Source organism: Ursus maritimus, unplaced genomic scaffold (genome assembly GCF_017311325.1).
Source record: "Ursus maritimus isolate PB19 unplaced genomic scaffold, ASM1731132v1 scaffold_11, whole genome shotgun sequence".
In the NCBI taxonomy this organism is placed as follows: Eukaryota; Metazoa; Chordata; class Mammalia; order Carnivora; family Ursidae; genus Ursus; species Ursus maritimus.
In genome coordinates, this window is record NW_024423453.1 from 42,030,982 (window position 1) to 42,052,499 (window position 21,518).

Consider the following 21,518-nt stretch of genomic DNA (forward strand, 5'->3'; position numbering starts at 1 on the left):
TGGCTAACGAGAAGATGGGGAATTCTGACTTATGCAACAAGTTCATTTTTATGTTTATCAAAGCAGTGTTGCATATTAAGAGCATGGATTTTGCAGCCAGACTTCTTGGGTTTGAATCCTGGTCGTCATTTATTTGCTCTATAACATTGGGCAAGTTACCTAACATTGCAGTTTCCTTATCTGACAAACGAGGGTACTAAGAGCGTGCCTACATCCTTGGGTTGTGAGGAACAGCTGAGTTAACAGGGTAAGTGCTTAGAGTAGCCCACGTACTAAGCGCTGGCAAGGGGTCAGTACAAAGGGAATGACTGTGTGATCGCGACTGACAGCGGGGGATATGGAACCAGAGCTTACATGGCAAACTCGGGCCTGGAGCTTGAGACTTGGGAGCTGTGCCTGTGGAGGTTAGAACTGAAAGGCGATGCTGAGTTCTCTGAGGGGTGTGTGTGCACGGGGAGAAAAGCAGGGCCGAGTGTGAACCCAGGTGGCGGTGAAGCTGCAGATGGCCCGAGGGTGCAGGTATACCAGATGTACAGAAAGCGAGGCGGTGAGACTACAATGGCCATGCCTTCAGGAGCAGAAAGAAAGTCATTGAATTTGAGGGGGGAGGGGATGGATGAAGTTAAGACCTTCTTGCTAGGGACTTTGGAGACTTCCATGTTGCCCTGCCATGAGATCGAAACTACACTGAGATGTGACAACTCAGCGCCTGCTCAGCCCGCGTGCTGGGCGGAGCAGCTGGAACACAAGCCAAGTCCGTCTGTCCATCTGAGGGCCATAAGGAGGAGGTGGCCCCGAGGAGCTCTGCTGCGTGGTGCTGCCACGAGTGGGCGTCATTCCTGGACTTCAGACTCCGCCCCCCACCCGTGTGCCAAACTCAGCCCTCTACTCTTGTGCCCTTGCTTATGGCAGGTTTCTTCATTTCTTCCCGTTGTTTTCTTCCCTGTGTATCTTCAGCATTCAACCTTTAGGGGCACGGGCCTTGTCTTTTTTCTCTCTATCCCGGTAGCACAGACTTGGCTTGTGCACAATTCCAGGGGTTGTGTAAGCTCCTCCTTCCTTTTCTGGTGTCAGAGCCCATGTAAGAGACCTGTGCATCCAAAGATGGCAGCCAGCTCCGCAGGAGAGCTGCAGCAAGCTGGAGGATCTGGGGGACCATAGTCCCCATCACTTTTTTTTTTTTTTTTGCTGTCTCTGACTCACTCCCAGTTTTGCAAAAAGCTCTTCTTTAAAACCTTGCGAGTATGCTTTCCATTTCATTGTTCGTTTGGAAAAATCGTTCTCAATAAACACATTCCCAAGGGCAGTACTCAATGTTTGTTTTTCTTGTACATTCTTAGGGCCTAACTTTGCAGCTTAGAAAATTGTATAAATCTGTCTATAGTACATGGGGAACATTCCTCTAGATTTATTGGCAAAGAAAGTTGAAGCCCAGATTTGAGAGCTATAAACTAAATTTTAACCCTAGCCCTGCTGTTTATTTTTTTAAAGCAGATTTTTTTTCCCTTAGAAAAGGAATTCATGATTATTATAAAAGCATAAAGAAGGGGGGAGAAAAGTCTATACAAAATGAACCACTTTGTACATTTTTCTGTATTCTATTTCTTTTTTATGCAACTTAAAAAAAACGCAGGACCATCATTACATGTATGTAGCTTTGTTAATAATGTTGTAATTCCTCATTTTCTCATGTTCAGAACAAGGGGAACTTTATTTCCAGTGGTTATGTAACTTTCCATCATTTAACTATGCCCCGATCCTAAACCTTTCGCTTGCGGTTGGACATTAAAGTTATTTACAGCTTTTTATTTTCATAAACAGCACTATGATGAACTACGTTGTTCTCAAGTCTTCCCTAGATACCTGATATATCCTTGTTAGAGATTTCTAGAAGCAGAATTAAAGAGGGTCTTCCTGTGTGCCCCAGATTGCTTTCTGGAAAGGTGGTCCTGATTCTCATTCACATTGATGATGCCGTGGGACAATGCTGGCTTCCTCTGCTCCCGCTAGCACCGCGCTGTGTTTCTTGCAAAGTCTTGGTCAGCGTGATGGGGGAAATGACTGTGTTTTGGTTTTTCATTTCAATTTGCGTCTCTTACCAAGGAAAAGTGAGCACTTTCTTTCATTTCCTTTTTGTAAAAAATCATCCAAAATCCTGCCCCTGAAATCTCTTCCTCCCTTCCTTCCTTCTTTCTTACTTGTCTGTCTTTTTTTATAAATTCGGAAGTGAATGTCTCACCCAGGTCCGCTGGCGCTGCTCAGAGGCAAACTCTATTAAGGGAAGGGCGCTGCCTCCCCGGCCCTCTCCCTCCCCAGCCCTCTGCAAGTGTCTGCAGACACAAACATGCAGGATAAACACACTCGTGTTTTTTAAAACCAGCATGGAAAGATGAGATACAAGCTGGTCTATAATTTCCCTTTCCTAAAAACATACTTTATCACTAAATATTTTGGATGGAGTCTTCATGGTTTTTAGCCTTTTATATTTCTTTTGTGAATTTGCATTTCATGTGTTCTGCCCACTTTTCTTTTTTTTTTTTTTTTAAGATTTTATTTATTTATTTGACAGAGATAGAGACAGCCAGCGAGAGAGGGAACACAGGCAGGAGGAGTGGGAGAGGAAGAAGCAGGGTCTTAGCAGAGGAGCCTGATGTGGGGCTTGATCCCATAACGCCGGGATCACGCCCTGAGCCAAAGGCAGACGCTTAACCGCTGTGCCACCCAGGCGCCCCTCTGCCCACTTTTCTATTGCACGTGTTTTTCTTATTTTCCGTCAGAACATATGGCATGGTACTGACTCTGTCTGTCATACAGTGTGTTTGGTTTTTTTTCTTAGTCTACCTTTCCCTCTTATTTTTTATTTGCTGTTACTTGTGTACAGCAGCTTAAAGAATGTTTTGCGGAGTCAGTCTGTGCTTTCTCTCCTTTGATTTCTTCGTTTTCTTTTATTGAAGTTTAGGAAATCTTTTTGTTTGCCCGCCCTGTAATCAATGAAATTGTCCCTTCCATCTGGGATTTCCGAGAACGCGACCAGTTCAAATAATGCAATAGTGTGATCACAGGACGTCTTCCGTAAAGCGCTTGCTAGTGTCAGGTCATTTGCTCCTCATAGCAGCCTGCTGAGGAGGACGAGGAAGTGAAGGCAGGAGGAAGTGGGTCACTTGCCCAAGATCGCACAGCCAGTAAGAAGCCTGCAGTGAGCTTCAGTGTAGGCTGTGATCTTCCTTACAGCTCCACCTGGGCTCCTTCCCTGGTCGGGCCCACCTCCCACTCTGGGTGACACCCTCTCCACCAAAAAGCAAAGAGCCGGTTTCTCCTTTTATTCTCCCTCTCATTTCTTGACAAGTCTGTTGCTTTGGGTCTCTGGAGTCTTCGCCCTGCCCGTCCCCCACCATCTGCTACGTCCAGGGCTGGCGTGTTCTCCCGAAGCCCAGCTGGGGCCCTTCCTCCTCACTGCTGTTCTTCCCTCCCTCCCTCTCTCTCTCCCCGCCACACGTGTGCTTGTGTGCACACACACACAAAGGCCATTCATTAGTTTTTCATTCCTCCTTATGTCCTCTGTCTCTTCCGTCTTTTGACCACACCCTCTTTCTGTCCCCTGCTTTGTTTGGTCATGGACACTGCTTCTTGGTCATTCCACGCACCCGAGTCCAGCGTTTTGAGCACTCTCCCAGTAATCACTGGCTCATATTCAGACAGTGGCCATGCCTGTGACCGCCCGGTCCCACATCTCTGTAGTCCCTTTTGTTTGCTCAGAATGACAGCTCTCACCAGATTGAGTGGAGAGAGGCAGCCAAGTGTTAGAGTGACTACTGACCAGTTCACTCTTTCTCTGATTCCACTTAGAGACAGATCCTTTCTTTGTATGTGACTGGAGGGACAGAAAGGCTCAAGGACTTGCTGTGTTGAACAGCCTTTCTTGGCCCAGGGAGAAGGGAATCCTTTTCTCCCCCAAAGCTAGAAATATACAGGGACCAGTACATGAATAAATACGGTATATAGCCAATGTTTAACTTTGGAGAATGTCTGATCATATATTATTAATGTGTTTGTTTAGCATCAAATGTAAGCAGTTAGCATTAAGATCCTGTAAGATAGGGCTTTGTGTGTTTAACTTGTCATGTTTTTAAAATACCTTCAGAATCAGAAAAAAAGTTAATATGTACTTATGGGGGGAGAAACTAAAGGAGTTATCAAGAAAAAACCAAAAATTCCATTATCCCACATGTACAGTTACAATTTCATTTTATGTCTAGTATTTATTGTAGTAAGCCTGCCGCTTTGATAGATACATGAGGCTTTCCCCACCCCAGATATGTGACATGTAGGCCTTTGAAACCTTTTATTTTTCTTTTTCTAAGTCACGTGTCACGCAAGTGTATGTTAGAACCTCATGCATTCCTACTCTGATTTCTGCACCAACCTTCTCAAAAAAGAAGGTAAAATGAGCCAGTCTTTATTCTTTATGAAATGTGAATCCAAGGGTCAGTAGGAAGAGGACTCTCAGAGCTAGGGGATTTGCCTCTGGGAGGTCCCCAAGGATGCATTTTCCACGCCCTGGGGTCTTACACCACTTCCCACCTGCTGGTGCCTCTGCTGCAAAGGGGCAGAGTGGTGCAAGGAAGAGAAAGAGAGGGAGTATAGGAGGACTGGAAGGCAGGAGCTGCTTCAGAATGCTAAGAGGCAGGGGAATCCTCCTCCCCTTGGGCCGGTTAAGAGACTACACCTAACATATAAAAGGAAAAGGACCAAATTAAAAAACAGTTACATATATGCGTATGTATGTGTGTATATATACATATACGCAAATATATATACACACACATGTATAATTTATAGATATATGTGTACTTCATGCTAAATTAAGTTTTCGAAGCCACATTTAAAAAACATCCAGCGTATTCTTATTTATAAAAGCTTAAACTACTTGGCACACTCAGTGGAGACTGGCTGTCCTCCTAAAGTTTTTCTGTAAACAAATAAAAACAAATACACAAATTATTCCTACGTTGAGTTTTTACATGATTTTTCTTCAGTAGTAGTTCATGTGAATTGCACATACCAAATTAACAGGTGAACGTCGGAGAATTTATTGCCGCTGAAGTTAACAGCAAGCTGACCCTAAATTGCTAACAGATGTTTTTCCCTTTTAGCTCCTTTGGAATTCTGTAGGCAACAATTGTTTCTTCTTTTTGCAGAGATTGAGGGAGGTAGAGAAAGAAGGGGAATGAAAACAAACTGGAGATTGAGAAATGTATGTCTCCATTTTCATCAGTGTTGGAACATTCTGAATTTGTATGGAGTTGGTCTTCAAAAGTTAAAAAAATAATAATAATTTTTTTTTAAATGTAAAGTCAGTTTAAACCTTTATTTAAGGTTTCTTTTTTCTCTGTAGCAAGAAGATCCTTATAAGAAGAAGAAACTTCAGGAGAAAAAAGAAGGAAATTTACAAAATTTAAGTTGGAATAAAAATCGAACATGTAGAAAAAATAAGAAACGGGGTACTGCTCAGGTCTTGAGGTGTGTTTTTACAATCCCTTTAAAATTTTCATCTATTTTTTGCTCTCTAATTTTACACTTAGCTGTTATCTTTTAATCTTATTTTTGCAACATTGGATACCGAGAACAGAATATTGACATAAAAGTATGTTATTAAAATTAATACATATTCTGCTTATGTTTTCATTTATATTGTTAAAATACCTTGAAGTGAATAGATTTTTCGTGTTTTTACCTTAAAAAAATGCTCAAAGCTATGGGAGGTTTTAAAGAAGAAGCACAAGGCCGCCTCTGTGCCGGGCCCTTCATTCTGCCTGTGAAGCACAGGAGCATTTGTGGGGCAGGTGAGGGAGAAAACAGCTGGGTGCTGGCAGGCCTCCTCTCCCCAGCATTACCCTCGCCCACGTGGGGTTCCATAGTGAAAGAGAAGGAACCCGAGATTCAGTCCTGCAGAAGCTAGGTTCTTACATGTCTGGGAAGCGAGGGGCCCAGACATTATGTGTTTTGCTGAAAGCCCCACAGTTGGTAAGGGGCAGAGCCAGAAGTGGTATTCTCCTTGGGAAACCTTACTTCCTTAGGTCACTTAGTCTCCCTGAGCTTTCATTTTCTTATCAGTAAAATGAAGGCACTGGATAGTGTTTATGTAGGAATCCCATATTTTTTTTTGACAGGTCAGAAGTACGTACATTCTTTTTTTTTTTAAAAGACTTTGTTTATTAATTTGAGAGAGAGCGAGTGTGGATGAGCTGGGGCGAGGGGCAGAGGGAGAAGCAGGCTCCCGTTGAGCAGGGAGCCCTGTGCCTGGCTTGATCCCAGGACCCTGATATCATGGCCTGAGCCGAAGGCAGATGCTTAACTGACTGAGCCACCCAGGCGCCCCAGTAGTGCATACATTCTGATTCCCAGTGCGTCTGGCAGTGTAGTCTATGAATTTTGATTTCTTGGGCTAGACTCTTAAATACCCAACATGTGCCCAAGTCAAGAGAGAGCCTGCAGGTGAGATGCTTTCTCCTGCCTTTTCCTCCCTAAGTCCATGGATGGAGCTTTCCAGGTGTCTCTTACACTGACAGTGCCTCCGTCAAGGACGCCAGTTTTATTGAGAAAACAGTATGTGACTGTCCTTGAGCGGGGAATTAAAACCCAGCCCCTGGGCTTTAAAGCCTGTTTCCTCCTGAGTCATCCCAACATCCTCCCCACTCTGGCTTTTTCTTCTTTTGAGTTCTGGCATCTGGGGATTGCTTTCTTGTAGGCTCAGCTAGGTATTTATATGTGTTTCTGCCAGATTGTTCTCTAGTGGTTCCAGATCTTCCTGTGGAAGGGGCCCCATCTTGCTGCAGTCTCGCTTGTTGTGGGAAGGGGACTGCGCAGCATAGCCCACGTGGAGGCAGGGACCACGGGACGGGAAGCAGTGAGGTGCTGCTCACATCATGTGTCCCTAGGTCCCCAAGGTGGCTGCAGTCTGGAGCTCAGAGCCCGTGCTTGAGCGGTGTAGCCGCTCCCAGCCCTGTCGTGCTGTGCACTCTGCTGGAGAGCAGTCAGGCAGCTCTAAGGTCCCTGGCTCACACTGAGCACATGGCAGAATGCAAGGATGAAAACAGAATAGACTCATTGTTAGTTTGTTGGTAATACCAAATACTAACTATTGATTGGTAATTATCCTTTTTATTTATAAATAAGCTTATAGAAAGGAGAGTTACACCTTATATTCTTTCTACATGTATTTTCATAAACATTTGATTGACTTGGGTCACTCTAAAGTATTACATTTTTAGGGCACCGGTGTGGCTCAGTTGGTTAAGCATCTGCCTTGGGCTCAGGTCATGATCCCAGGGTCCTGGATTGAGCCCCGCATCGGGCTCCTGGCTCAGGGGGGAGTCAGCTTCTCCCTCTCGCTCTGCCTTCCACTGCCCCTGCTTGTGTGCTCTCTCTCTCTGTCAAATAAATGAATAAAATCTTTTTTAAAAAATTAGGTATTATACTTTCCTGATATGAACATACTGGAAGATACAAAATTTGAGTGGAATTTCACTGATTAAGTATCCTGGTATATTTCTACAAGCAGATTTCTGACATGCTGAAGAAACAAGTTGTTAAAATAGAACGGTCAAGTACCTTGTAGCTAATGAGAATGTTTTGAGAACATGACGCTTAAGAAGAAGGTGGTTGTCAGATTGTCTGTTTCCTTGGCTCTTGCATCTGTTGTACTCTTTACCTTGAGTGGTCAGAAACCAGTGAAACCACGTGCTACGGCCCACGTGTTTTGTCTTCCTAACTGCTGTCCTACAAACTACGAGGTACTGAAATCGCACCAAGTGACTAGCCATCTGTGCACCCTGTGGCGTCCTCTACCCATTTCTGTCTCACCATTTGCAAAACCATAGTTCTCGGTTTAGTAGAGAAGTGGAATCATTGGGCCGTGAACTCCTTGGGAAAAGAACTCGATGCTTTGTAAATGTTACACCTTTCCTAACAATACATGGCACGTGATCGTCATTCAACAACTATTTGCTAAATGAATGGATGAGAAAAGATTTAAAATAACGCTCAGTACCTTCCCCCGAACGCCAAGGAGCAGGTTTATCTATTGAGAATCATACTTCATGCTAAAGCCAAGGAAGACGGGCCAAGAGTCCTGGGTTCTGGTCCTGGACTGGCCACTTATGAGATGATGGAGGGACTCATTTAACCTTGTGGAATTTTATTCCTCACTGTGAACTAGGAAGTCGATTAAATGAGCTCCAATTTGAGTATAGTTCTAAAACGGCAAAATCTTTGTCTTCTGGATATCCCTCTCTTACTCAGTATCTTCTCCCCTAAATTCCTAAGAACAGAGGTCTTGAGTTGTCCCAGGTTCGTATTTTCACCACTTATAAGTCTCCTGGAAAGCAAGGACGGATGGATGACAACATTCAAATGGGATTTTTTTTTGTGGTTCTTCTAGGCCTTCTGAACAGAGTGAATTAAAACTTGTGTGCAACGAATTTGAAAGGTCTGAGCTGAGCAGTGACATCAGTGTCAGAAACTGGTGTATACAGGAAAATCCTGGGGAAATTTGTAAGACGGATGCTGGCATTGGAAGCAGCTTGCCTGCGGCACAGGGAGAAGCAGGTATGTAACTGTACTGAGCTGTGAATGGTGCTTCTGTCAGAAGTTTGGTTCCTCTAAGAAGTATCCATTGTAAAGAAATGGGTCTTGAGGAGATTATCACTTTACAGGCAACTTGGCTTAAGGAAGCTCGAATGGAAAGCTATCAGGACGAGACTGGAAACCTGAGATTCTTTTGAACCTGGGCAGACCTCTAGTGTTGTCCCCTCTGCCCTCCCCCTTCCCCTAAAACCTGGCCATTCTCCACTCTCCCCATGCAGAGTGCTGAAGGAACAGTGGTTGCTTACTCTGGGGGGTAGCCAGGTGAGAACCGTGTTCTTCTCACACACCTGAGCCAGGTGGTTCCTGCAGACCAGGCTGCTGCCCCGCCTGAGAACTGCTGGGCAGTGTCTCTGGGAGTGGGAGGTAGAGGGCACACACAGCTGGGTCCAGGGTAGGGCAGAGGATAGTGGGAGGCTCAGGGGCCACTGAAGTTGGCTGTATCTCTGGGGGAGTTGTAATCCTCCTGGGCAACACCCGTGTTCCCAGACACACGTCCGCGTCAGTGCGCACAGGCTGGCAGACATGCAAGCTGACAGAGTTAGTGAGTTTCTCTCTCCGTCCTCTCATTCATTCCCTTTACACGCGTCTTGCTTTTTGGTCTTATTAGAGGTTCTTTCCACCTACACATAAATAATAATTTGAAGCTCTTAGTGGAAATCTTAATAAGAGGGATGAGGCATTACCTATGAATTTCCAGGCTGGCCGAGGAGCCTGTTTTCTTCCCAGGAGTGTTTATTTCCAGAACCATTGTTAGATCACGGTTATCACTGGCATTCGCTGTCTGAGCCCCAGACAAGCGTGAGCGCCCATCCCACAGGCAGAGTGGGCAGAGCTCATCCCCCACGCTTCCTTCAGGTCCCGTCGTTGGTCTCAGGGAACGCCTTCCTTCTCCCTGGATGAGCAGAGGCAGCAGACCCGGAAGCTGAACTTGGCCTTCTTCATAATTTTACCTCTCTCCTTTGATGAGACGTGGCGTCGAGTTGAGAACTGTTTAAATGAAACGTGACGTCTCTCTCCCTTGCTGCAGAGGGTTTCTGCCAGAAGCCCGGGAAGAAGTGCGTGGAGAAGTCTTCCTCCGATTCCAGCTCGGACTGCGGCAGCTCGTCGGGCAGCGTGCGGGCCAGCCGGGGCAGCTGGGGCAGCTGGAGCAGCAGCAGCAGCAGCTCCGACGGGGACAAGAAGCCCGTGGCGGGCCCCCCGCACTTCCTGCCAGCCGGTGAGTCCCTCAGGAGCCGGCCTCCCGCCCTGCTGCCGAGCCCGGTACCGGGCCTGGCTCTGCCTTCCAGCGCCCGGAGCACACGCGGGCCTGCAGATCGGACTATTTACTTAGCTTTGGATTTCCTTCACTCTCTTGTTTTTCCTCCTTCCTTTTTCTCCCCTCCCTTCCCCGTGCCGCCATCATCATCATCATCATCATTTTAATGTCGAGCTTTGAAACAGTTCAAAGAACTTCCACATTTATCGTATTACTTGCACGTTTTTATTATGGTAAAATATCAATACCAGAATTTACTGGTTTTAAGTGTACCATTCAGTGGCATTAAGAGCACTCCTATTGTGTAACCATCCCCACCATCCATTCCCCGACTCTTCTCATCAGTCCAAACAGACTCTGCACCTTTAAACAAGGGCTGTGCGTTCCCCGCTCCCCCGGCCCCTGGAAGCCTCCGCTACTCCCTGTCTCGATGAATTTGACTGCTCTGGTGTCTTACGTAGATCACACAATGGTTGTCCTTTTGTGTCTGGCCTATTTCACTTAGCGCCGTTTCTTTAAGGTTCATCCATCCTTCCCTTTACGGCCGAACACTATGCCATCGCGTGTGCACACTGCACTCTGATTATCCGTTCATCTGTTGATGGCCACTGCGGGCGTTTCCACCTTTTGGCTCTTGTGCATAATGCTGCTGTGAACATTGTGGCCCTCTCTTATTTGTGAGGAATTTGAAGATTTGGGAAAGGTCAAAAAATTAACTTACTTTTGTTATATTTACCCTCGGTTTCTTTTCTTTTTTTTTCATTTTTTAAAATTTAAATTTACTTAGCACATAATGTCATTATTTGTTTCAGGGGTACAGGTCTGTGATTCACCGGTCTTATATAATACCCAGTGCTCATTAGGTTTTTTTTTTTTAATAATGCCTGATAGTCTGTTCCACTTTTGCCTCCTCAAGAGAATCACTGTCCACTGTCGTGAACCTGGCGTGTATTCTTTTAGTCCATATTTTATTTTAACCTTCATATGTCCATCAACAGAGTATAGAGTATTTGTGACTTACGTCAAGGAAATCACACTTCAGTATATCATTCTGCATGTTGCTTCTTTCACTAGGTGTTTTTTTAAGCTCTGTGACCATATAAAGATGGAGTTCATTCCTTTTCACGGTGATTTTTAACATAGTCAGCAGTCTTTGTGTAAGGAAAGGGTGGGGAGATTGAGACGCTCACATGGTGAGGCCTTCGTTCCCGGTTACACCAGCACGGCTCCCACACAGCCTTGAGAGGGAGGGCCAGCGCCCCCGGGCCAGGCTGATATGTGAGGCCCGGGCTCAGAGTGGTTGGTGGCTCAGCACCAGGGGCTCGGGCTCGAACTCCTCTCCTCCCCCAGGCGGGCCCCTTCAGCAGCCTCTGGGCTATCCTCTCTTCTCCGTCTCCTCCCGGCAGTGAGACCTGTAAAAGAAGGTCTTGTCTGAGAGACCAGGGCACTATAGCCATAAAAACCTACACAAAGCTCCCACGTGTATCTTCAGGCTGTTTCATTATCACCTCCCCCCCCCCCAGGAGCCTTTGAGACATTGTTCTCTTAATGACCCCCCATAAAATTGTAGTATCACTGATATGCAGTTTATTACTGTGTACTGTGCTTCAGGCATAAAGAGATAAGATCTTCCCAGAAACACAGCCGTCCTGCCCCCTCTGGGGGACACTGTCCTTGCCTACCTGGAGACGCACCCGGGCTCAGACGAAGGCAGGCAGGCCCATGGGCTTTGATAGCAGGGATGCGTTTGGCCTGAGGAAGCTTGATTTTCCAGCCTACACCAAGCACAGCTCCATCTACCGCTGAAGACGAAGTTCGCCTGATGATGCTAATTCAAGATTTTTTTTTTTTTAAAGATTTTATTTATTTATTTGACAGAGAGAGAGACAGCCAGCGAGAGAGGGAACACAAGCAGGGGGAGTGGGAGAGGAAGAAGCAGGCTCATAGCGGAGGAGCCCGATGTGGGGCTCGATCCCATAACGCCAGGATCACGCCCTGAGCCGAAGGCAGACGCTTAACCGCTGTGCCACCCAGGCGCCCCTAACTCAAGATTTTTAAACGTCAGTCCTTAGTAACAAAGAAGAGAGGTGCCGCTTTTGCTTGGGGAAGGCCAACAGGAGTAAGATGATAAAAGTTATTGATGGGGTTGCTATACAGTGACTTAATATGTAGTTTGTAAGTTGTTTGAGGATTATGTACTATCAGGAAAATGTCCCCAGTATAGTTAATGCTGTAAAAGACCATAAAGACGAAGTAGGGGGCGCCTGGGTGGCACAGCGGTTGAGCGTCTGCCTTCGGCTCAGGGCGTGATCCCGGCGTTATGGGATCGAGCCCGACATCAGGCTCCTCTGCTGGGAGCCTGCTTCTTCCTCTCCCACTCCCCCTGCTTGTGTTCCCTCTCTCGCTGGCTGTCTCTCTCTCTGTCAAATAAATAAATAAAATCTTAAAAAAAAAAAAAGACGAAGTAAATATGAAGTATGACCCCAATTTTTTACATCTGTGGATACATAAAATAGATTGTAAGGAAATACACCCGATGTTGAATGGCAGTAGAATTGCAGGGGACTTCTGTTTTTCTTCTGTAAACTTATGTTTATTTTCATAGATTCCCTACAATGTCACTTTTACAAACTGCAGGGGTCTATTTATACAGCAAGATTTCTTTCATCAGAAAAATCCCTGTGAGAAAGTTACATAATATTAATGGTTTCATCTTTTTTCCATAATTAAAACACTGAATCCAAAATTCATTCATTTAAATGTTGAGTTTCAGTAAGTTTTCAATGACAAGATAAATCTAACAGATTTTTTAAAAAATAAAATTACTGAATGCGAAAATCAGTCAAAAGTGAGAAATAAACGGCTCATTTGGGGTGATACAAGCAGTCTGCACTTTAATTCATAACACAGTTGAATTACACTTGTAAAACCGTGTGATCATTTTTTTGCTTCCATGCAGGAGACAATGTTTCACACAGTGACTTTTCTTCGGAAACTCCCATCTCCTTGAATCTTTCTCATGACATCTGCAATCCCACGTAAGTGTTTAGGTCTCTCGCTTTGGCAGTGTGTTTTACGTACTGCTTTCTCTGTCGTTGTGCTGCTGCTCTGTACTTGGTGCTGCAGGTGGAAAGAGGAAAGCTTTTTAAGAATGAGAGCAAGTAACATCCAATTTTGCTAATAATTCAGAAAACAGGATCCTTCCGAGTAAATATGTTTCATGTGGGCATGTCTCTGGGAGCCCCATTGCTGCCAGTGGTATAGCCATGTTGGAACACATCCCATCTCTTTGGCGCCTGGGTGGCTCAGTCGGTTAAGCGTCTGACCTCAGCTCAGGTCGTGATCCCGGGTCCTGGGAGGGAGTCCTGCATTGGGCTCCATTGGGCTCCCAGCTCAGGCTCAGTGGGGAGTCTGCTTCTCTCTCTCCCTCTGCCCCTCCCCCAGCTTGTGTGTGCACGTGCTCTCCCTGTCTCTCTCAAAAAAATATATAAAATTAAAAAAAACCAAAACACACCACATCTCATTCCTGAAAGCAGAGAAACCCCAGTTATTGTAGGGCGGGCATCATCTGCTCTTTGCTAGGACTTGAAAGAAAACTGAGCACTGATGACATAGGGAGTCTTGCAGGAACCTAGCAGATACTCCCGTGGTTATGACTTCACTGTGTGATGATGGCTGCCCCATCTGACAGAATTGACAAGTGGCTTTTATTGAGCGGGACAAGAGGAGGGGATGCAGCCATCAGAGGGTTTTCGAGTGAGAATGCGAGCCCATTTCCTTAGGCGCCGTCACGCTGTGAGAGGACAGGAGGCTGTCGTTAAAATTAAATGGATGCACTTGTGGAGAAGGGAATTCAGCAGAGGGCGAGGCAAGCTGTCCGTGGACTGTGTTGCGTGCTGTGGATCGCACGCTAAGAGGGATTGATACCTGCTGCCGGCTGGTGCTGGGCAGGCGGGAGCCTGCAGTTTGCCTCAGTTAAAATTATTTTGTTGTTTGTTAGAAACAGGCTTTTCTGGGTCTTGGAAATTGGATATCCCTTAACCCCTTTCTGGCTGTGTACCTTTGTGTCTCTAGCATTCATGTTTCTTGGGGGAAGAATTCACGTAAAACTCAGACTTGGTTGAACAAAGTTGGTATGTCCTCGTACAGAAGAAATCCGTAGATCCTCGTTTTCTGGCTTTCTCCACAGGAACATGAATAACCTCCCGCAGTATGTAGAACCTCCCTGTCCCAGCCTCCCTGCCGGGCCTGCAGGCGCTGAAGAAGATAAAGGTGAGGCCCAGACTCTTGCTCCAGGCACCAGCCAGCGGTTCGCAGGCCAGGGAGCTTGTGAAGACGCAGGTTGGGTAGGGGCCGGGCCCTCGCATCCAAGCCATGTCAGCTGGGCTTCCGTGACACCTGCCCTCTGGACCGGCGTCATCAGGGGCCTCTGACTCGGGCTGCCCCTGCCTTGTAGGCGAGGCTCTTGCGTCTCCTGTTTTCCTCTCGTGCCTGCTTCCCGCGTGGCTGGGGTCAGGGACTGTGGCAAGATAAGCCCTATGTTCATTCCCCGTGGCATCATTGAGCTCTAATACAGGGACTTGCTTTTGCTTATATAAATTAAGCTAGATTTGAAAATTGCCCTACACCTTGGAGCCAACTTTGAAAGCGTGGGCTTCTGTGCTGTTCTTTGGATACATTTTAGACTTGCTGTTGTTGAATCGTCAGCGGAACAATGGCGTTCTCCTTAGGCCCCATCTTTCTGCTTTATATTGTGAAAGTATATCCCGAAAGGGGTCAGGGAAGGCAGAAATGGTCGGCATGTGTGGGTGATTTTGGGGGAGTGTTTTCTAGGAGAGAAGGGAAGCTGCAGGAAGGGTGGGATGAGAGCTGAGGGGGGAAGAGCGTAGACTGAGAGGCCTTGTTCTCTTCCCTAGGTCTTTACCCACCCGGAGACCTGTGGCCCACACAGCCTGTGTGTGTGACAAGCAGCTTCAACTGTGCTGTGGAGAACGGCCTGCCTGGCGTGGTGCAGGGCCCGGCCCCCGTACATAATAGGTACGGAGTCTCTTCTCTGACCGTCGCCTTGCCTCGCGTAAGGGCTGCCACGGGGATTGGAGTTCAGTCTGTCAGGCAGGCCTTACAAAATTGGGGGCCAGGCTTCCTTCCCCAGTGCACCTTAGCTGGATGTTTCCATCTGCCTTTGGAGTTGCATTGTGGTGTCTTAGAAGACAACAAACATGGGTGAGAGAAACATGAAAGAAAGTGAGAGTAACCTAGCTGCTGACCCCATCATTACTTTCCTCCTTAAGTTGAAAAGATGGTCTGTTAATAGAGGCCAGTTTGAAAAAACAATCATTCACAACTCCTACCACCTGACGGAGCAAAGATTGCCATCTGCCATGGCATTCCTCATGAACACATTTAAAACATTACGAAGATCCGATAGTTTGAGTATTGCAAGACAGTTGTACTCTAGCAGTTTCTTAAATTTGCTACAGGATGTCAGTGACGTTCAGTGATGAGGTGAGGAAATGTCGGCATCGATGTTTGATCACAGAATCTATTTGAAGCCTTCTCTTTTGGTTCAGTTTAGTACAGTGGTATTTACGTTCTTCTGTCTGTCATGATACTCCAGTTCGTAATCGAGATCGAAGTATCTGCCTCGAACAGTCTGATGGCTGCGGTTCCCCTGAGACGAATGCCGACCTTGCCCCGGGTGAGGGGGTGGTTTAGAGCAGCGGCCGCTGAGGCCGAGAGCCGCAGGGTGGTGCGCTCGCTCTCCCACAGCGCTCCCGGACGGCTCGAGAGCCACGGCCAGCGAGCCACGGCCAGCCGTGGCTTCTGCCCCCGCCAGACTTAGCCCGCCTGGTGGCGAAGCAGGCGTGCGCCTCGGCGGGGCCATCCGTCCGGCTAGGCTGGGTCGCTGTCGGTGGGGAGCGTTCAGCCGGGAAGGCTTGGATCCCGTGACTTGAGAAAGTACATCTCTCTTCCAAGACTGAGGGATGCGCAGTGATTAGGAAGCTGGGCCATAATCGTTTTCCTCTTTCTTTCCTCGGTCTCTGACGTCCTGTTCCTGAAACGAGACCTCCTGTGTTTCGCAGCAGCTTCATTGACTGGAGCGCAGCCTGCGAAGGCCAGTTCCCCAGCGTGTACTGTCCGTTGGAACTGAACGATTATAATGCCTTTCCGGAAGGTAAAAGCTATTCGGACAATCCGATGCCATTCTTCTCCTCTCAGAAAAGTCAAAGCAGGAAGTGGGCGGGCCCGAGGCGCTCGCTGCAGAAGAAGGGGCCTTTTTAAAGCCGCTCCGGTGTAATTGACCCAGAACATTGTATTAGTTTCAGGCCTACGACATAATGCTTGGCAGTGGGTATGTATTGGGCAGTGACGGCTGCAGTAAGTCTAGTCCCCACCCGTCTCCGTACACGGTTACAGGTGTTCTCTCTCTGTGAGGACATCTTCTGAGAGCTGTCTTAGCAACTTACACGATAGGCTAGTGTTGACTCTGCTCACCACGACCGTGCATTACGTCTCAGGACTGATTCATCGCATCACGGGAGTTGTACCGCTCGAGCACCTTCACCCATTTTGCATACACCCCACTCCCCTCCACCCCCCACCCCTGCCTCTGACCACCACCAGTCTGTTCTCTATTCATGAGCTTGGTTTTTTGTTATTTGTTTGGTAGAAATGTGCCTTAAAAAATTAAACAGAGGAACATAGGGGAAAGGAAGGAAAAATAAGACAAAATCAGAGAGGGAGACAAACCATAAGAGACTCTTAACTCTAGGAAACAAACTGAGGGTAGCTGGAAGGGAGTGGGTTGGGTGGCTGGGGTAACTGGATGTTGGACATTGAGGAGGGCATGTGATGTGATGAGCACTGGGTGTTATATACAACTGGTGAATCACTAAATTCTACCTCTGAAACTAATAATACACTATATGTTAATTAAATTGAATTTTAAAAAAAGGATAAAAAAAGGAGAATGCGCCATTACCAGTGAGAACCTTTGAGAACGGCCTCACAGGAAGCTGCCGAGTAGCTTCATGTGGGTTCAGTTGTGCAGGCCTGCCGCGTATAATTTTAGGTGGCCTCAAAAAGCCCTCTCAACCTGGCTGTCTGGGGGCTGCTACAAATAACCCTGATCTCTTTGGTCCTTCGGCTTTGGTAGACCGGGGTCATTTGGATTTCTGTGGACCTAGGATTGTAGATTATCCATCGGAGGCTGAGGCTTTAGATGTTTGCTACTCTTCTTAGGCAAGTCCCTTGTGAAGTGGAAGCACGTGCGTGCTTGTTCCTCAGCGGGGCCTGACTCTTCTGCCCCGAGTAGCGCAGCGGGAGGACGGAACAGAGGCCTGGGAGGGGAAACTGGGGGACATTGCGGGTGCTTGGGCTCAAGCATCGGTAATAATAAACAGTAAGAGCCACGAGATTTCCCTGATAAGCCGCAAAATGTTCTTATGATACATTACAGTCCGATCGCGGCTTCTCATAGTGGGGCTGCCTCTTGAGGGAAGCTCTAAGCGTGCAAGCAGGTGGACGGCCCGGATTTTGATACCTGCCTTGCTCCGTGCGCACCACAGGGGGGTGCTGTGGCGACTCTCCTCCCGGGCTTGTGCGGCTCGGTGTTACAGCAGCACCCTGTTATCCGGTCTCCGGGCTGTGCTCTCAGTTACCCGCGCTCGGCTGCCCTCCGGAAGCAGACGCTCCTCCTCCTGACCTACTGTCAGAGGGTCGACAGTAGCCTAATGCTGGGTCACAGTGTCTGCCGTCCACCTCACCTCGTCTCCCGTAGGCGGTTTCTCGTCTCTCAGCCTCACAGGAAGGATGAGTGCGGTACAGCAAGATATTTTGAGAGGGAAAGAGGGAAAGAGGGCACATTCACCTAACCTTTATTCCAGTATGTTGGTACGGTTTTCCTATTGTATTAATCTCTTACTGTGCCTAATTTATAAACTACACTTTGCCCCAGGTATTTACGTATAGGAAGAAAACATCACGTCCAGAGGGTTCGGGAGTATCGTGGCTTCAGCCATCCACTGGGGGTCCTGGAGCATGTCTCCCGTAGATAAAGGGGGGGCACCTGTACCTTCCTACTGCGCTAAGAAGTGCTGGCTTCGTATTGCTTTAGTCACTCCGTATGGTACGTGTGCAGGAAGCCGAGGTCGGCACGGCACGTAATGAAAGCAAACGTTAAGGACTGGTAAGAATCTCGACGCGATTCCAGTCTGCAGGAGTGTTCGTTAGAAAGGCTCCCATCAGATTGTCAAATACAGAACAGCGAGCCCAGAGGAAGACCTTCCTTCCTGAGGGCTTTCCGGGGAGCGTATCTGATAAATAGTTTTAACCTGAGAAGGACGGTGTAACGGCCCGCCCGTCCCCTCGGGGTGAGTGTCCCCACCTGTCTTGACCTCATCAGTACGGTAAGGCCTTGAGAGCTGGTGGCCTGAGAGTGAGAGTTCGGATCTCGCCGTAAAGATGTCTACCTATGTTGTCGTCTTCCACTCTTTGTAGAGAACATGAATTACGCCAACGGCTTCCCTTGTCCGGCCGAAATTCAGACGGACTTTATGGACCACAACTCTCCGTCTACGTGGAGCCCCCCGCCCAACATGCCGACTGCCTGGGGACACGCGGGTCTGCTCAGTTCTCCGGTCAGTGCCGTCACCCCGGGGCAGCTCCCAGTTCTTTCTGGTGCTTCTTTAATCCTGGTCTTCCTTCACCTCAGAGCCAGGTTCAGATCAGCCAGAGCCCGGCGCGTTGCCTCTAGGCCGCAGCAGCCGGGCTGGCCGCCCTCTGGAGGGCCTGCCGCGTAGTCAGACGGGTGGGGGCTTGTGGACGCAGGCGGCCGGGCCGCCCGACCGAGAACGGCGGCCCAGAGGACGCGGAGGAGAGATGGCGTGCCGGTAGAATTGAATTTGGGCCACGAAGCCCTCGTGACAGGCTGTGTGTATGCGGTCCTGCTGACCTTTTCGTCTGTGCCCCGAGAGGAGCGCAGGTCGCTCGGTGGTCAGTGAGTGGGTCCCGAGGGCTGCCTGCCTGTCAGCTCCCTTCTGAGCCTACAGGCCCCAGGCCTGCTCCCTCTCACATCCACTCAAGACACTTTTTACGGGTCGAGGGCGTTTGACCTAGGCGTCCTTCCTTGGGTTGAAAATAATTACTCCAGTGAGATGAGGCTTTCACCACCCTCCGTCTGAGAAAAATGGCGCCGAGGCAGCCCAGAGGGTTGAGAATAGTTTAATGACTTCCCAGTGGGTTGGGTGGGTACCACTGTGGTGTCCACGGGTATGCGTTCAGCCCTGATGCTGCCTTTCTAAGGCTTCTGTTTTTTAAAAAAACATTTCTTTTTTCCTCCTCCTCTTGCACACCTCAGCCCTACCTCACAAGCACCCGAAGCTTGTCTCCAATGTCTGGACTTTTTGGCTCCATCTGGGCCCCGCAAAGTGATGTATATGAAAGTTGCTGCCCCATCAGTCCCACCACGGAACATTCGACTCACATGGAAAACCAAGCTGTCATGTGCAAGGAATACTACCCAGGGTTTAACCCGTTTCGTGCCTATATGAACCTGGACATATGGACTACCACAGCGAACAGGAATGCAAGCTTCCCACTGTCTAGAGACTCGAGCTACTGTGGGAATGTGTGAAAAGAATTTGAGTTTTAAACGATGTGAATAAAGAGGCTTGTGTTTTGATTACTAGCGTAACCTGGTTGTTGAGATAGATTATGACATTGGTGGATATTTTGGCACTTTTGTATGAAAATAAATTTTTTTTATGAATCTGGGTGCTCTATTTTTTTTAACCCACTACAAATCACTGGTAGAAACGTAAGCATCCGTATGTCATAACTTCTTCATAGTTGAAGAAGTGTGTCAGACATGCCACAGGTTTTAAATTGGAACAAGGGGGACGTCTATGAAGGTAAGAGTTGAGAAAGGGGGGGCTGCTATGGTTCTCCCCTCCTTGGGCATCAGAATCCTCCCCCTGCCCCTGGGGAACTTCAAAAACGACCTTTATCTGGTGACATTCCCAGAGATTCTGATTGAAATGACCCGTGGCTCAGGCCGCCGGGATTTTGCTTCAAGTTCTCCAGGGGTCGTGACGCGCAGCCTGTGTTGAGAGCTGCGGGTTTGACGCCCAGCTGGGCAGGCTGCCCCCTCACCTGCTCCCCCTGCTCGGGCTGGGCTGGCTCTCCCCGGTGCTGGCGGCCGTGGCTGCTGGGCGAAGCGGAGAGCCTAATGCTCTTCCGTCCGTTCAGTAGAGCGAGTGTCCCCTCCCCTCCATCCTGCCAGGGTGGGGGCAGCAGCCGCAGCGGGGACATTCTGGTAAGTGTTTGGTTTCCCTCCGAGGGAGCAGGCTTACTCCAAATACAAAAACTCAGGGGAGTTAGGGAGCCAAACATGTTTGCCAGACCCGTTTGTATCTGCTTGTCAGTGATTTTAGAAATCCGTAAGACGGTGGAAGTATCTATGTGCATGTGTAAACTTTGAAAACATTTTTAACTTTTAATAAAAATGTCTTATTTTTACACTTTGTCTTGTCTTTATTGGAAATTCAGCAGGAGAGAGTTTTGGGTGGAGTGCAGGGTACACTGGCTTTGGATTTCTCGTTGCCATGGCTGCCAGGGGGCCTGGGACGAGGAGGGCGGCGTCCTGCAAACCCGGGACTGCCCTTCTGTAAGGATGCCTCCGAGCAGGCACAGCTGCTAGAAACCACTCAGGCTGCCAGGTTAGAATCCGGATTTGGGTAAAGCAGACCTCCCACCCCCAGTGCTGTTGAATAATGGTAAAATAATTTGGATTCTAGGTATATACCCAAAAGAATGGAAGGCAGGGGCTTAAATGTGTGCATACCCATGTTCACAGCAGCAGCATTCACAATAGATAGAAGGTGAGAACAACCTAACTGTCCATTGACAGATGAATGGATAACCAAAACATGGTATGTGCCTAGAATGGGATATTCAGCCTGAGAAAGAAAGGCAGTCCTGATTCATGCCACAGCGTGGAGGGACCATGAAAACTTGATGCTCGGTGAACTAAGCCGGTCACGGGACAGCTAACCGTATGATTCTATGAGTGAGGCACACAGGGTGGTCGGATTCATAGAGCAGAACGGTCACCGGGCCTGAGGGGAGGAGGGGCGGGGAGTTGTTTAATGTGTACGGTTTCGTCGGGGAAGATGAAAACATTCTGGAATGGATGGTGGTGATAGTTGACAACCCTGTGAGGGTATTTCATGCCACTGACCCTGCACACTTCAAAATGATTAAAACGGGAAGGTTTGCGTTAACTATATTTTCCCACACACAAAAATAACTTAGGTTGATGAAAAAGCCCCAAAGCGTTTTCAGAATCAAATTCAAAACTCCCAGGGAAGAGAGAGTGAGACGTGGGAAGTACATTCTGTTCAGTGTGATTGTTGATCCACTTTATTTTTCTACTTTCATTGATCCCCCGATTCTCTATCAGGAAAACGTGAGAAACCAAAGTGAGCTATTATCCCACTCTATACAAGAAAAAGTAAAAATCTTCACTTTGGAAGATTATCTTTAGCCCCAGGACTGAGATCATTGGCTGTGTGGCCTGAGCATCGAGAAGCCAACTCCAGGTTGTGCCCCTCATGGA

The 21,518-nt window shown here is 47.9% G+C and overlaps 1 protein-coding gene across 6 annotated transcripts in view; it reads left to right on the plus strand.

Annotated features, from left to right (window-relative positions):
- Positions 1-20,419, plus strand: part of TMEM131L (transmembrane 131 like) — a 155,350-nt gene extending 134,931 nt beyond the window's left edge. For 4 of the 6 annotated variants that reach the window (XM_040626369.1, XM_040626371.1, XM_040626374.1 and 1 more), the window contains 9 exons: positions 5,396-5,520; positions 8,441-8,607; positions 9,674-9,862; positions 12,861-12,939; positions 14,091-14,173; positions 14,818-14,938; positions 15,967-16,076; positions 18,401-18,540; positions 19,260-20,419. In XM_040626369.1, coding sequence (XP_040482303.1) covers positions 5,396-5,520; positions 8,441-8,607; positions 9,674-9,862; positions 12,861-12,939; positions 14,091-14,173; positions 14,818-14,938; positions 15,967-16,076; positions 18,401-18,540; positions 19,260-19,535 — 1,290 coding nt within the window. In that variant the 3' untranslated portion in view covers positions 19,536-20,419. The remainder of the gene's footprint in view (positions 1-5,395; positions 5,521-8,440; positions 8,608-9,673; positions 9,863-12,860; positions 12,940-14,090; positions 14,174-14,817; positions 14,939-15,966; positions 16,077-18,400; positions 18,541-19,259) is intronic. The other 2 variants (XM_040626370.1, XM_040626373.1) reach the window with 2 other exon arrangements.
- Positions 20,420-21,518: the final 1,099 nt, after the last annotated feature.